Raw genomic sequence first — 16,101 nt, 5'->3', positions numbered from 1 at the left:
ATATTACCCAAGAATTACAATCATTACAAATGAGATTAAAGAAGGTCATGTTAAAACTCTGCATAATATATATATCCAATAAACCTTTTTCCTCCAAATTTTAAATTAGTAAACAGAATTTTGAATGTATTTATTTTTATCATTGTATAAATTAAGTTACAGTTTGGATTTGCAATAAGAGTGTAAAAAAATGTCATTACACATTTTAAGAATGATTTATATAACACTGAATACTTGTATATTCTACATGGTAAACAAAAAAACCTCCAAAAATTAGATTCAATTTTACTGTATTTCTATGTGTATTTTTTTTTAACATTATATATTTAGACTCCCAAACTTTCAGAATTATCAAAAAAGGCTTTTATCAGGGAACAAGAAATGTTGGTGAGGTGTTCATCCAAAACACAAGTCCAAGCTAAGCCAGAACTACTTTAGGAAAAAAGAACAAGATGGTCAGCTTGAAAACATGGAGTGTCCAGACTTAAACATCATGGAGCTGGTTTGGGATGAACTGGACAGAAGAGTGAAAGCAAAGCAACCTACAAGTAACACACATTTATGGGAACTTCTGCAACCGAACTGAGAAGAACTCTCTAAAGAATATTTGATTTCTATTGTGGAAAGAATGCCACGAGTGTGTTCAGCTGTTTTCTCTGCCAAAGGTGGCTACTTCGATGATTCATAAGTTTGGAATGCATTTTGGTTTCTGAATTGATTTTTGTTAAATTCCATTCGTTTATTTGTTCTATGCTGTTATTTCTGAGTACAATGAGACATTAACATGCATAATTTCCAATAAAAAAATGAAAAAATTGTGCTCTTCTAACACTATAGATGTATATATATTGAATTCCACATATATATATCAAATTTTAGATTTTTTGTGTACAGTTATGTTGAGCACATGTCTGTATTGTTGTTTCAATAGGGAGAAAAAAAGATTAATGAGGGACGCAGAACAAAAAGAAAGGAAGCGACAGTAATAGAATTAAAAAAGAGGGGAAAAACATCAACAGACAAAAAGGCAGAGAAAACAGAGAGCGAGTCAGCGGGAGTTTCACAGGAATGAAGCCTGAGGCCGAGCCAGTGAGGTGTAAGTAGCTTTAGAATAAACATGAGCTCCATGTAAACAACAACCTGCCACTACAAGCATTGGTTACACACCCACACAGGCCTGGTGGGGTTCTGGATTCACTGATGTGTGTTTGCTTGTGTGTGTGTTCTGTATACTTGGGTGTCCCTGGGGCTGAAGAGCCTTGCCTGTCATCCTCCCATCACTCGTCTCTCTACCCACTTACATCCATAAAGCCTGTCATGTTGATCAAGTAGCCGCAGGCCCGGAGCCTTTTGTGATTGTCAAAAGTGTACACGTGAGTGTTTGACTGTATAATTATAGCCCAAGTTTCTGTTTGCGTCTGCAGTGTATAACAGAACAGCAGTGTATAAATGCTCTGCCGTGAATTCAGGGGATGTTGCGTTTGTGTGGCTCACTGCCTCAGTCTGACCTGTTTATTATGCAGTCAGAATTCAGAGAGAAGAGGGAGGAACTTCTTTCTTCTCCAGGATCATTCATGATGGATGGCTTTCATGTTCAGGCCACATTGACGAACTGAGACTTCTGTGGAGTCACAGTGACAGAGGGTGACTGTCAACGTTACATACTGTATGCACAAGTACACCCTCAGAGGACATTAACACAGTGCTGACCTCTCTGTATTGGTTGCATTGTGAATCAGGATCTCTGAGCTATTGTGTTCAGACGTTAATCGACAATTCTCAACTGAATTTAGATCCAAAATTTAACTCAATGAAGCAAATTTCTGTAGTTGCTGCCTTTGCCACTGAATTTTGTAATAGTTTACTGCTTACCATTAGACAATCCCATTCAACAAATATTAAAAGATGGAACTTTTTAAATTGATAAATTGATGCTTTTTGGTTAAAAATTGGACAAGATAAGACTAATCGTCTGTTAATCCCAAATAAAATAGTTTTGCTAGTTATTTCTCAGAAAATAAAATTACACAGCATGAAAATAAATGACATGCATAGTAAGAAAGCAATACCATATAAGTAGAATACATTAGTGGAAATGAAAAGAAGAATGCTAAAATAATATTATAATAAAGTTATATCACATATAATAATGAAATATTGCACATGAAAAAGAATTTTTTACAAAACTATTCAATTATTTGCCTTTTTTACTAAGTGTTTGATGTGAAAATCAATACTATGCTTACGTCTTATTAGTATAGTATTAAATATGAAACTGTAGCCAGAACATGGTTAGCTGAGTTTAGCAGACTGGAAAAAAGGGGCAAAACTGCTGGTGCACCACTGTCCAAAGGTAATTAAATCAACCTGGCATGTTCTATCACTTTACCATGTGTTGTTTAATCTGTAAAAAAGTCCATCAACAAGCTGTGGTTGTAAAGGGGGGCAAGAGATGGATTATTTCTGGGCTGTGGGCAACTTCCTGATAAGCTGCTTTCTTCTGTTTTCAGTTTTGATGCTAAGCTACCTGGATGCTGGATCACATATAACGTACATACATGAGAGTGGTACCAATCATCTCATGTTGCAAAATGTCTCCATTTTTCGATACATTTACACGTTTTAGCTGGTGTCGTTATGCTTGAGTTCCATTCAATTTAGCCAGTGACTCATGCTTAAATACCACTCTGAAAAGCAGTGTTTCACCTTCTCTCAAAAGCTTCCAGTCTGTGCAGAAGTACACTATTACATCACTGCAGCACGGTGAGAGGTCAAACCACTGGAGATCAGCTGGTGTTCCGGTGCTCTTTAATTGCTTTTATTCTGAAACACTTGGAAACACTCCAGATTAGGATTTTTCTTTTTCTTGGTTTGTACCTGTTCTTGTCTCCTTTGGTCTGTTTGCTAGTCAACTGACTGCCCACAGGCCATGTCCAGCCTGTGACGAAGCTGCAAACCGCCTGCTGCCTTCAACCAGGTGTTTGCCGGGATCCGATTCTGAAAAGCGGGTGGAGAAAATGAATCAATGATTGAATGAAGTGGCATTTGATCAGCGTGCCTGATGCAATAAAAGAAAACTCTTTTTGAAATGCAATACGGTTTCAATCGTTTGTTAGCTTGTGATGCCACCTGGTTCCTGTCATAATTTAATGCATCCATCATCTGAACAGCAGGCTAAATTCGCCCAGAAAAAGAAATCTCACCTTGCAGGCAGGCTTACATGAAAAGTGAAATTGTGACTAAGGACGGCAAAACATAACACGAACTCTCTCCTTGTCTCTTTGTAACATCACCCTCTTTCAAACCTTTGCCACTCTGTCCAAACTCTCCAACACATAAACAACCTCACCGGTGTCCCCCATAACCCACCCTCCAGGACCCTGGGGCCCAATAAGCAGCCATCTGCAGACAACCTCTTCCAACACGCTCCAGCAAACATAGGCAGAGTGTGCTTGAATGTGTGTGTGTTTGAGACAGAAAGGGGAGGTGGAGACAGTTCAAGGGCACGAGTACTCCATCAAGCTCGAGTCCAGGGAATATCCACCAGCCTCCCCTCCCTCTGCGTGCACGCGGCGAGCACTGAAACCCATCCTGAGTGCGCACCCCTCCTCCATCCCCAAACGCACACACCTACAGTACAGTGCACCTATTACCGCACACCAGCTCCACACTCCTCAGTTTTGATTCTGACCCTCCGTTGCTGGCAGCAGCCTCGGCGTGGCAGACCCAGCCTTCTTGCCCGTGGCCCTGGCTGACTCCCAGCTCTGGCGTGGGTGGTTGGGTGGGGTGGCGAGGGGATTTGGGGGCACTGAAGCTGTCCTCTGGTGCTCCTGCAGCCCTGCCTGCTCATCCATCCTAGCCTGCCAGCCCACAGATCGATAGCTCTGCTCTCTTAATCAGGTCTCTGGTGACTGTGGGCGGACGAGTGTGTGCATGTGTGTGTGGACAGGAGGTTGTATCGGCTGGGGGTTGCACTTGTATTTCTTTCCATCTTCACTTCTCTGGCTGTTCATCATGACTGTTTATCTCAACTGTATTTTAGTGCCTCCTTCTCTCGTCCCCCTTCTTCTTTATCACCAAATCCATTGCATATCACTTACTCAAAACCGCATGCTGACTTTTTTTTTGTGCACGCATCTCCATTTCTTTAATCTTTCTTTCTCCAGCCAGCTCTTGTTAAGGCTCCAATCTTTCTGACAGTCCTGCTTTATATTTTCTCTCCTGTCTGCGATTTTTCTTTCATCTCTTCACATGCTCTCTGTCTATTCTGGCAGCATGCCATGGCTCATTCAAAAGGACTCTCACAGTCAAGTCGGTCCCGGCGCCGCTGCAATCTGTTGTGACTTGTGCTGAAGACAGAAGAGGCAAAGTATTGGAGGAATGGAGATGAGAAAGGATGAGAGGTGAGAAGAGCGAGCGGAGTGAGAAGGTTAGTCAGATGGAGTGCGGGGCATCCAGCTGTGGTGTTGTGCCTTGCTAGAGAATCCGCCTTCAGGCTCTCATCACACCTGTGTAACCACAGCTGCACAGACACACACATGCAGAGAGAAAACGAATGGAGCAACACTGCTTTGTGAAAAAAACAGCAAACAAATACTATTCTAACACATTTTTTTAATTTAAATTTTAAAACAGCATTTTACTTTTCAGATAATCCATGTCATCAGTGTGTGCCAAGAAGCTAATATAGCCGAGTAGTGTTTCCAAAGATCATCACTCTCCTGTTCTGCCTCCACATTGTCTTTGATTTAGCTTCGTGCTGGTGTAATTAGCCATAGTCCTTAATTGTGTTCACACTTTCACAATTCAAAATGTCACTGTGTATTCTCCGATCATATCAGGTTCACCAATAAAACATGTGAATATGCCAGTAGGAGTGCTTCAGGCAATCTTGACCAAAAGCTGCAGCTGTGTTTGAGCATGTTTATCAGAAAATCAGAACACAAATCAGCAGCTAAATCTAGCTGTTGCTGTCTCATAAAGGCAGATTGAACACTTCAGAAATAAAGAATATTGACTCTGAAGGAACTATACTGACAGTCAACAGAAACTTTGAGGTAGAAATGTAGGCAGAATTCTACTTGTAGGGGGGTTGTAACTATTCATTGTGGATTTACTGATGATCTAGTGCCCTGGCAGTTGAGATAATGATAAGTTGTCATTTTGTCATGATTCACTGCACATGGGTTGGTCACTTTGCAAAAGTGAACCAAATACACACCAAGCAATACTCAGTGAGTATCTGCACAATTTGAGAATGGGTTTTGAAGGCCTATATAAAGGCCCAAAAAAGGCCACCATTGTTAGTCCAGTGAACAGCATCATGCCACGTCTATCACATGAACAACGTCTCCGGGCACTGGGTATGGTGGAGGCCGGTTTGAGCTACAGTGATGTAGCCAGGCGTATGGGCTGTTCCCAACCCACAATCAGAAGCCTGGTCCAAAGCATGCGCCGACGGATTGCTGCCTGCATCGAAGCAAATGGAGGCCATACTCGGTATTGACTGTTGTGACTTTGTGTTTGGCAGGTGCGCTTTTCTTTTGTGAAATTCTTTATTTTGAAATCATTCCTGAAACTTTAGATTTTTGTTTTTGTATGCCAATATGCTAAACACATGATTCATATGAAAAAAATGAAGTTTCGGGCTTCAAAATAAAAATTATGTTGAAAAATATGGTCTCAAATTTTCTATTGACTGTCAGTGTAGATCACATTTCATCCCAGTCTATTATTACATATTAACAGTATATCATATTAATCCTTTGCAATTAGAACATGAGATCATCAGTGCTACAGTCAAAAATGAACAAACCATGAAATTTCAGCACTCATTTCTATGTTTTCCAAGAGCTGCCTCACAAACTTTTCTAATTCATTTGCATTTCTTTTGCAGACGTGAACAGCTCAACTCCCTTCGATTCCATTTTGGGAATAACAATAGTGTTATTTGAGAACACACTCACAAAACTGGAGTTTTTCGTGGGTTTACTGCATACACTAAACCGGTTAAGAATGCATAGAGTTTGTAAATTCACATTCTACAGCACAGCCATTGGCAATGTTTGAAAACTTCTTTCGTATTGCTTGTCTGTTACATTAATTCTGGTTAATGAATTGTTACTCACCGTTTCCAACGCCACTTCAGCTAGTTTGGAGGTTTTTTTTGATAAATTAACTGGCAAACCATTTGGCAACACATTTTGTGTCCTTACATATCAGCCCGATCTCACGAGGATTCGTGAAACTGTCACGTAAATTTTTGTTTCGGTTTCGTGCGCACCAACACGATTTCGTCATGTTTTTCGTGCCGCTCACCACGAAATGCACACCAATGTATTTTAAACGGCGGACTTTTCGTGCCACTCAGAACGTATTTCAAAAGAATGGCTATATTATATTTTTAATGTAAAACCGTGGCGAATCCAACGCTATATTTTGCATGACATCGTCCCTAAACATAACCCTAACCATAATCCTAACCATAACCTAACCATAAGCCGGTGCTACACTTACCAATTTGCATAGGAATTTCAAGAATGTCCGGCGGCCGGCGGCCACAAACGCGATCACACAAGCAGTATACGCCGATGGACAGCTTAGATCGTCATGAATCCGCCGGTATAAACCACTTTCAGATGTGATTACCACAGCGAAAAACATTTCGTGGTGAGCGGCACGAAAAACATGACGAAATCGTGTTGGTGCGCACGAAACCGAAACTAAAACTTACGTGACAGTTTCACGAATCCCCGTGAGACCGGGTTGTACATATCAAAGTTATGACTTCCAGAACTGTCTTACATAAAAGCAGAGTAAGTATGGCTCGGATAATTGTTACTCAATGTAATAAAAATACCTTTTCAGCAGTGTTTGCAGTATGATTAACATACCTCAGAGATTAGAGAACTTTCCATAAGGTGTTTTTCCTCTATTTACCATTCTTGCTGTATACTTCTCATAATGTTTATCTGACCAGAAAGGGATAACCAGGCAGTGGTGTCCACCGGCAGTTCTTTAACCGGCAATCTGTATGTTGTCATACACATCAAAGTTGTCCAGTCATGGAAAGAAGTGTCGCAGGAGGTCCTTCTTGTTGACCTTGCCCATCTGATTCCTCGGCATCTCCTCCACCAGCACCAGGCCTGTAGGAATGGTGTAGGGCGCCATGTGCTCCCTGCAATAAACATTCATGTTAATACGCTGACGACAGTTTAGACAGGAGAAACGCATGCACAAGGACACACATAGCACCGACAAATTCCCCAACGTGGATGGGAAACATGCACACGCGCACATATGCAACAACAAGGGGGGGAAAAAAAGGAAACAAAAACAGAAAACAATTGCAAAACAAAAGCTAGCCCTGTGGCAGAGTAGTCGAGATAAGGAAAGAAATGTCCTTCATACAGTCTGCAGCTCTCCTCCCTAATATCCCCAGTTCGCCTTCCAGACACAGACAATTCCCTTTGTACAAAACAATATAATCACTGTGAGATGAAATAAAAAAAACAAAAAAACAAATAATAAAAGGAAAAACAGAAGGCTGGGATAATTAAAAGTGTTTTATTTTTTCCGTTTTGAGTGCTTGGTTGTTACGTCAAGTCTCGAAGCCTGGAGCTTTTTTATTATCTTCTAACCTAGTTTGTTTGTTTGTTTGTTTGTGCGTATGTGTGCGCGTGCGTGTTCCTGTGTGCATTCCTGTTGTGCGAGTGAACATAATGACTCATACGGTTGCCATCAAACACTCCTTTCAGCAGATGTCTCCGTCTCTCTGACTCAGTGAGTAAAGTGTGAGCGAGTATGTGTGCATACATACGCTGCTCTGTAATGGGGCTCGCTCGTGTCACCATTTTCTCTGGGGCAGCGTGTTGGCGTGTGCGTGAACATGTGTGTCGGGGCACAGAGGGTGTGACAGAGATTCAGACTGACAGCTGAAGCCAGGGCACTGAAGAGTGAGCATCCATCTACTTGTTTATGTCTCATTTTATCTCCTTTTTGCTCCCCTACTCCCCGGCCTCAGCAACGGACTGTCTGCCGCACTACCTGTCCGGTGGCGGCACCCCTGGCTGCAAACATTGGTTGTGCGTTTGTTTACAGGTTTTGTGCGTGTTTGTGTGTGCATGTGTGTGTTAACCTGGGCTACAGGCTGCAGTAGTAAAAGACCACACTGGACCAGCAGCAGTAGGATCTAACATCCGTACACCATATAGAGCCCACATCCTGGACACACACAAACACACAAAGTTGTACTAATACAAAAAGTTGCACACACACACACACACACACAAGCTGCACTCACACAGAATTCAGAGATGTGAACAAATGACACCAGTGGGTTGTACAAAAGATGGTGAGGAGGAACAAAACAGATTTTGGGAAAGTGGAGAAAAGGGTGGAAAAACGAGTGAAATTTATGAAAATTGAAGGTGGAAGAAGAAGAGGAATGTTTATGTCTTTGCACTGTGGAGGGCTGCATGTCACCGGTAGCAGTCTGCAGCAGACAAACGCAGACATTTAGAAAAGGAGGTGGGGAAAAAAAAAACAGACAATGTGAGCTCATAGGACAAAGCCCCCCATAACAATCATTTGCTTGCTTCTTCCACATCTTCCTCTTTTTCATCTCCCATCTTTCCTCCCGCTCCCCTCATTAGTCCATCTCTGGCCTCTCTTTCTCTCACATCCTCTTCTATTGATCTAAGGACTTCAGGGCCACTCACTGGGGATGTGTGCTGAACTGCTCAGAGAGCTGCAGAGTCTGAATCAGGAGCCTCCATTTGGTTTCTACAGGACTGACGAAGAGCTGCGGAGAATGTCTTCTTGAATCAGCGTAATAAGACTTAACCAACACACTCTCAGCACTCCTTTGCTACAATGGAATATGGTGCTCTTGTGTGTGTGTTTTTGGTGAATTCAGGATGATGGATTGGTTTTAACTTATGCAGGTCACAGTCTCCACTGGTGGTGCCGGTTTGGAGTCCACCTGCGGTCGCAAAGCACTTTTAAAGGTGGCAGGTGATCCAGTGGTTAGTGGTGTTACCCTTCCTGGTTGTTGAGTCTAAAAATAACACTATGCTTAAATAAAAGACTGTGTGTTTCAATTATTTACCAGGAAACACCAGATTAGAACAACATATCCATGAGTTTTAGGCTTTATTACAGTATGACAATGAATTTTATAACCTTGAAAACTTACCGGAGAGACTACTATTTCATTCTCAACGTTGATAAACAATATAACGCATCGATTTCACAATAAAAGCAGTAAAAACGTGAGATGTCTATGCTTTCTGTGACCTATTTGTATTTATTACTCTACATCCACATCATGTGATTCACAAGTTTCGTGTCACATTACTCGCAAGTTTCTACTTCTTTTAAATATAAAAACAGCAATAAGGTCAGCAAAATAAGCCAACACAGAACTGAAGTTCAGCCTTTGTGTAGCACCATTATTTGCTTCACATTATCTTTACACATTTTTACATTGCCGTTTGTTTCATTCTCAGTTTGTGTTTTATGCTACTGTTCTCTGTCTTTTTCAGTTGCTGTTTGCTATTGTCCAAATGACTTGATTAAGTTTAAGTTTATGGAAAGATTATGGTTTCAACTACAAAACTCGGTTTGTTTTATTGACTGGTGATAAATTCCGCCACGAGAATAGCTACTAAAACACACAAGTATCTCACCATTTTACATCCTTTCCTGTAAAATTAATGTCTTGCGCTGTGCACCAATGTAGCGGTTACACATTTTGGTATGAGACTGAGCTGTTGTTCTCCTCCTTTACAAGTACAAATCAAACAGTACAATTACATAAAGAAATAGCTTGTGCTTCTACCAGGAAAATGGACTTGCATGTATTGATTTAGTGAACATAGTGCATTGCTGAATGAAACTCCACTGCTGCAACGTTGAGCAAGGTTACATTTTTTGCCAGACAATCTGTTTGCCTAAAGTGAATGAAGGGACGGCATTTTTAAGACTGAAGAATCCAAGCTTATGGTGGTTGAAAAAAGTTTGTTGTGTTTCAAACGGTGTGGTTGCATTAGACAGACACAAACCAATACAAATAATATTTTTTTGATTATTGTTTAAATCACCCAATACTCAAAATTTCTTATTTTTATGAAACCAATTAATTTTAAGATTTTAATGGCTGTTTAGGATTTGTTTATTATTTTGCCAGTGATTGCACTAAAAGAAATTGCACTTGAGAAGTGTACCTAACAGTGATTGTTAGTGCAATATTTCACAATGTATAACTTTTTTCCACCACTGTAAACGTGTGTGTTTGAAAGCATCTTACCTACTTTAGCAGTAGTAGATATCAACCTATCTATCCCTTCAATAATTTCCTTATCTACGTCAGCAATCAATAAAGGTCATTATCTATCTGTGGCACAGGTTTAGCTTCAGTTTCAAAGCTAGCATACACCTGATAACTCACAAACTGAGCTGAAAGTTACAGTACCTTGCCCACGTCTTCAATTCTGGCAAGGTCATCGTCTGTCCCTTCTTCAGCTGCACCACAGCGGTGACTTTCTGGCCCCATGTTGCATCTGGTGCCCCGATCACAGCCACGTCTAAAAGATTATATGACACAAAAACCAGACTTGCTGCTGTTAAAATTCAACCAGTACATTCTTTCATTTTGCTGTGCAGAGCAAGGACAAATACACCTTCTTTCAGCTGTGCCTTTCTTTCGTACAGTGGTTTTAGAAATAAACAGTGACGCTGTGTTTCAAGGTGCTGACTCTTATCTCTAATAAGATGGTGCATACGTGCACAAAAGCTGAACAATGTTGGATGTTTTCTATGCAGTACATTCATTTAAGGGTTTAGTCAAGAGCATTCCAGTGTCAGAAAAACCTCAGCTGAATTGTCTCATTTCACATACTGCGTGCAGAATTAGGTCAAAACAACAAAAAGTTCACCTCCGGCCTCCTACTTACACGCTGAACCTACACAGAACTCTTACCTATAATGTCTGGATGTGCCAGTAAGTGACGCTCCACCTCGAGTGCGCTGATCTTGTAGCCGCCACTCTTGATGATGTCAACACTGTTGCGACCCAGAATCCAATATACGCCATCTTTATAGGCCGCCGTGTCTCCTAAAAGTCATACAAAGACAGAGGAGAGTCATCAAAATGGGGAAAAAAAATCATATCTGTTATGCCTCATCATTTTTTGGTTTAGGAGGAGGTAATATGATGGACGGATTGCTAAAAAAAAGACAGGAATTTGTGTTTATTTTGGGTTTAAAGCAACTCTAGTCTGAATTAACTTATTAGCATTTTCTCCAAATACAGTCTATGCACTTAATTTCTATTACATAAAGCATATTCTGAGCTGTACTTGCCACACAACAACTGCAATTACTGAAATACAAGAACTTTTCAGATTCTGGGGGAAGACAGATCAGTTAAACTAAACACAAAAGCACAGATACAAGGAATGCAGGGTAGGTAAACCTGGCTGAATACAAGGTGTGTGTGTGTGTGTCTGTAAGCATGCATGTGTGTCTGAGGCAGAGAAAGTCAGAGTGCACGGGATGGATGAGTGTTTAAGATCCCCCCGCATCCCCCAGACACACACCCACCACCTGCTCACATACATAGGTGTCTGGGGGGACAGGTGTGGGGGAGGAGGAGTACAGTATATGGGATGAGGGGCGCAGCTGGGCCTGGGGATGACGAGTCGAGGAAATGGGTCAGTATGGATGAGTGGAGAGCGACGGAAGGAGAGAAAAATGGACAGAGGAGGGAAGGACAGGTGGGAAGAGGAAGGCGTCCTTTTGGAGTATTACAGGCACTCCACAGCTGGTACCAAAGGAATGGATGTGTGTGTGTGTGTATGAGACACTGTGTGGAGTTAAGCAGGGTTTTGTTATTCAAGTTTGGAGGCAGAGAAGTCAGTAACAGAGGACAAGTGTCTGTCCATCTCTATGTGAATTTAAGAGGTTCAGGCATACATATATACATGGTGAGCTCTTAAATTTTAATCCCCTGAAACCCCGATGCAATGTCTGGGTGTTTTTTGCTCTTGTAACGCTTCTCCTCATAATTTCCCAACAATATAAAGTCCTGTACATCTATAGAAACAACACAATCATGGCTAGAAGTAGAGAATTTGAATGTCTTCTGTGCAGTACGACAGTTACATTGACACAAATGTGAAAAAAGCAGAAACTTAAGTTAAATCACCAAAAATGGACAAAAATTGCGACCCTACATACTACGTTTTTACTAGCTATTTTTGCTTTATGCAAACACATCCTGCAGTTCAACCTGGTTCACCTGAAAAGTTCCAGAATTTTGTCATGCAAGTTTTGGTCCCAGCTGAGTCACCAATAGCTTCCTGGTTGGATCCATGAAACAGATTTTTATTTATTTATTTTATTTTTTTGCAAAATCCGAATAGTGCAAATGATTTATCTTTACTGAAAATCCCAATCAGAGACGGGAGTTGAAAATTAACTTAATGCTGTAGACTCTTTATGCAAGATATCAGATGTTTTCTATGTTAATTGCATGGTCCCTGATTATGGAGTGACAGTGCCAAATGACAAAAATAAATCTATAAAGAATAATAAAATAAAAGTGGAAATATAAAATAATGTTGCTATTTAAAGCAATATTAATAAAAAAAAATGAATCCATAAAAGGCTAATAAAAATAGAAAGAATATAAAGAAATGTGCTTTTCCCTTGCTTTTAAAACAACATTATAATGCTATAACGTTGCTTTCAAAGTAAAGGAAAAACACATTTCTTCTTATTTCTTCCTCTTATTTTATTTATTTGTCTTTGTATTTCTACTGTCTTTATATATCTACAGTTGGGACATCCAGGGACGACTGGAATGTTAAATATCTGACAATAATATCTATTTGCAGTTTCTTGCACTAACAAATGTGTCATTCTGAGAATTCTTCAAGATAACATGCCTTTCAAACTCACTGGTGGGTTTCGTGGTTCAGAGTGTTAATAGAAAATATTTAATGTACATAAAAACAGCATTTTTTTTACACTTCTTTTACACGTTTATTGTGACAACCGTTCCATTCTGTGTGCCTGCTTATCTTGTTCGACTAGTTACTTCCCCCTGCAGGTAGTTGGTAGGTGGAGTTGGGAGGCTTGTTTGCTTGAACCTGCAACATCTGGGCTGAGCAGAGAGCAAAGTGCATAAAGGACTGCCATCTGGTCACCTGTCTCTGGTCTCGTCACATCCTCCCCAACCTCTCCTCCTCATTCTGTTTTGTTTCACCATACAGCACACAAAGCACCACTCATCCACACATCACACACACACATCTGACTTCTGCACTACTTCGTAATATTCATGTTGCAGTATTTGAGCCATTTGGTTCGATAAATAGTTTTTTTTTGTATCATAATTGTGTTTTGTGGCCTTCTTTTAAATTGATGCTTCATTTACCTGCTACAAAGCACTACAAGGCTGGCAACAAAAGGGAGGCCACGGACGGAATTATACAAAAATTAATTTACTGAACCACACAACCAAGATTATTTATTATTTTACTACCAGAATTAAAAACGACTGAATCATTTAGACCATGGTGTGGGGAGCTTGGAGCAATTGAAATTAGAATTTGGAAATGAGAAATCATTGATTTTACGCTTGAAAACAAAGTTGTTGGTTGAGAGATTTTGTCACCTTTGGACACAAGCATGCCGACAATTACCTTCATTCCTGCTAAGCTAACTGTTTACTGGTGGTGGCTTCATATTAATGCGAGAACGGCCATCTCAAACAACTTTCCAATAATGCTGAGCTATTCCTTCATTTCTTCTGAGGGGTGGTGCTGCCCTGGGAGGCTTTACACTCCTCAGCATTTCTAAAATCCTGGGCACGGCTCTGGACATTTAAGGTTAAGCTGTTTGCAGACACTACAGCAGGACAGAGCCTCCATCTGAAATATGGAGTCAATAAAAGAAAACAACTCTGCCGCCTTACCTGAAATCAACACGATGCAACACTGTAGGAGAAGAATTACGTTTTGTTGGTGGTCTGTTTTTACCGCCATCTTCTGTCTGTCCTCTATTCCATCATTTAATCTCATTAGTTCTCCACTCTTACCCAGTATCCTTCTATCCATCTTACTAATATGTTCACTTTGTCCCGCTTTTTCTGTTCTAGCAAATGCCAGACACAAAAACAACACTGTTTCCTGACTCTTCACTCCCATCCTTACCCTTCATTTTTATCTCACTACCTTCCAAACACCTCTCATCACATCTCCTTTTTCCTTCGCTCCACCTATCTTCCTGTCTCCTCTTCCCCTCTTCCTCTCCACCTCAGCATCAATAGAGGGCCCATCTGTTCCCATACATCATGCACTTCATTTCAGTTTATTAGCTGGGATAAATCATAAATATTTCATTATACATCACGGGCGGCTGTCGCCTGCACACCGACAATTTATCACCACTGCCCTCTCTGCCGGCTTGCCATGGCGGCTATAAGCTTTCCAGTCTATTAAACAAGATTGATACAGTGTGTAAATTTAGATATTGGGAATTCTTCACAGACCACTGCTCCGCACTGATAGGCCAGGGTAACAGGGGAGGAGAGAGAAGATGGAGGGAGAGGGGGGGAGAACAGAGGGGGGAGTCGAGGAGCTTGGCTGGGTGTTAACACCACCACTATCAGAGTAGTTACAGTTTCCCCTCTTCGCCTCCTCTTTCGGATGAAGGGTAAAAGGGGGGAAAAGTGCAGGAATAATTTGGTTACAGCTATGTAGCTCTCTCATCTTATGCAAATAGATTCGGAGAAAAGAGCAGTTTACATGCACACTGATAAGCTGTTAGTGCGTCCTGTGTGTGTATGCACGAGCTGAAACATAAAAATACCATAAAATCTGTCCATCTGCCTGCAAATGTTTAAGCGCAAAGAAAGGAAGCAGCATTAATGAAGCAATCGTTGACAAAAGGGTTGAAAAGAAACACTCAGACAACATAGTTGAATTGAGTTTAAAGTACTTTTACAGGACTCTTTGACCTTGTCTCTTTGAGGGAAGGAAATAACGAGGGATAGAACAGCATGTTTGGAGAGACGCACAAGTGGGAATAGCGATTGGAGAACACAGACTGATAAAAGAGGAAAGAAGGGCGGCAGAGAGATTGTTGGGAACTGTGTTACTAGGACGTACACACACATTTGTACACACGCACACACACACACATACTGTACGCACTCACACACAACACATACATACACACACACAATCACTACTTCAGGCATCAGAGACTCTCTGCCATTATGTGTTATGGCGTCTGAGGCAGATATGGCCGAATGGCTTTCTTAATTAAAACGATAAGAAGCCTAATTGCACTGGGCTTTCATCTCATTCTGAGGCATTAAAGAAAGTGAAGGCACATAGTGTGGAAAAAAAAAGAAATAAAAACAGATCAAGAATTTAACTGAGGATGGAGGGCAGAGAAAACTTCTGTGATGTCTTTCAGAAAAGAAGAAAATGACATTTGTTGGCTACAGTGCAACAGTAGCATGAAAATCAATAATAAACTAATTTAAACCATTGAATATATTTTTCTAAAAAGCATTGTACAGAAAAGGGTGTTATCAGCAGCTCTAGTATTTCTATCGACAAAAAAGAATGACCAGCATTCGTGCTGTCATGTTTTTTGAAAATAAAAGTTTTGCATTAGTGGCATTCTCCACAGATTCCACAGTAAACCAGGCAAAACGTATTGAATAAAATGAAAGGAACAAAAAGACGAGAAATATGAATGCCTGCAATGACAGGGAATCTCTCAGTTGTGTGAACTCAACTTAGAAGATGTAAAGTAATACATTTTTCAATAAAATCAAATTAAGTGTATCTGTATAGCATTTCCTGAAATAACTGAAGCTGATCAAAGAGCAGCACACACTGTAAGACAGACAGCCAAAAAGATGTGTTGGAAAAAAAAAAGGAAAAATAAATCTAAACTTTAAGATCAATTTGTAAAAAAAACAGATTAAAAAATCGAGACCTCAAAGCAAAAAAAAAAAAAAGATTGAAAACAATAAAATGTTAATAGAACAGGAAGAACATTTCTGAAGCGATGGAGCTG

General features: G+C 40.5%; 2 protein-coding genes across 5 annotated transcripts in view; both read right to left on the bottom strand.

Annotated features, from left to right (window-relative positions):
- The window catches only part of cdh15 (cadherin 15, type 1, M-cadherin (myotubule)), a 57,889-nt gene that overhangs the window by 39,451 nt on the left and 2,337 nt on the right, over positions 1–16,101 (bottom strand). Inside the window, exons 1-2 of one of the 2 annotated variants that reach the window (XM_022201368.2) lie at positions 2,878–4,478; positions 1,509–1,621 (exon numbers count right to left, since the gene is read on the bottom strand). The gene's annotated coding sequence lies outside the window, so the exon portion shown is untranslated. Of the gene's footprint in view, positions 1–1,508; positions 1,622–2,877; positions 4,479–16,101 lie in introns of those variants that run through there. The other variant, XM_051944265.1, reaches the window with a different exon arrangement.
- Positions 4,595–16,101, bottom strand: part of acsf3 (acyl-CoA synthetase family member 3) — a 57,209-nt gene continuing 45,702 nt past the window's right edge. Inside the window, exons 8-10 of one of the 3 annotated variants that reach the window (XM_051944276.1) lie at positions 10,982–11,116; positions 10,475–10,586; positions 4,595–7,177 (exon numbers count right to left, since the gene is read on the bottom strand). In XM_051944276.1, the coding sequence (XP_051800236.1) occupies positions 7,063–7,177; positions 10,475–10,586; positions 10,982–11,116 (362 nt within the window). In that variant the 3' untranslated portion in view covers positions 4,595–7,062. The remainder of the gene's footprint in view (positions 7,178–10,474; positions 10,587–10,981; positions 11,117–16,101) is intronic. The other 2 variants (XM_051944267.1, XM_051944270.1) reach the window with 2 other exon arrangements.

This window comes from Acanthochromis polyacanthus, chromosome 2 (genome assembly GCF_021347895.1).
Source record: "Acanthochromis polyacanthus isolate Apoly-LR-REF ecotype Palm Island chromosome 2, KAUST_Apoly_ChrSc, whole genome shotgun sequence".
In the NCBI taxonomy this organism is placed as follows: Eukaryota; Metazoa; Chordata; class Actinopteri; family Pomacentridae; genus Acanthochromis; species Acanthochromis polyacanthus.
Note: the sequence above shows the minus strand (reverse complement) of the source record. Positions and strands in the feature narration are given on the sequence as shown.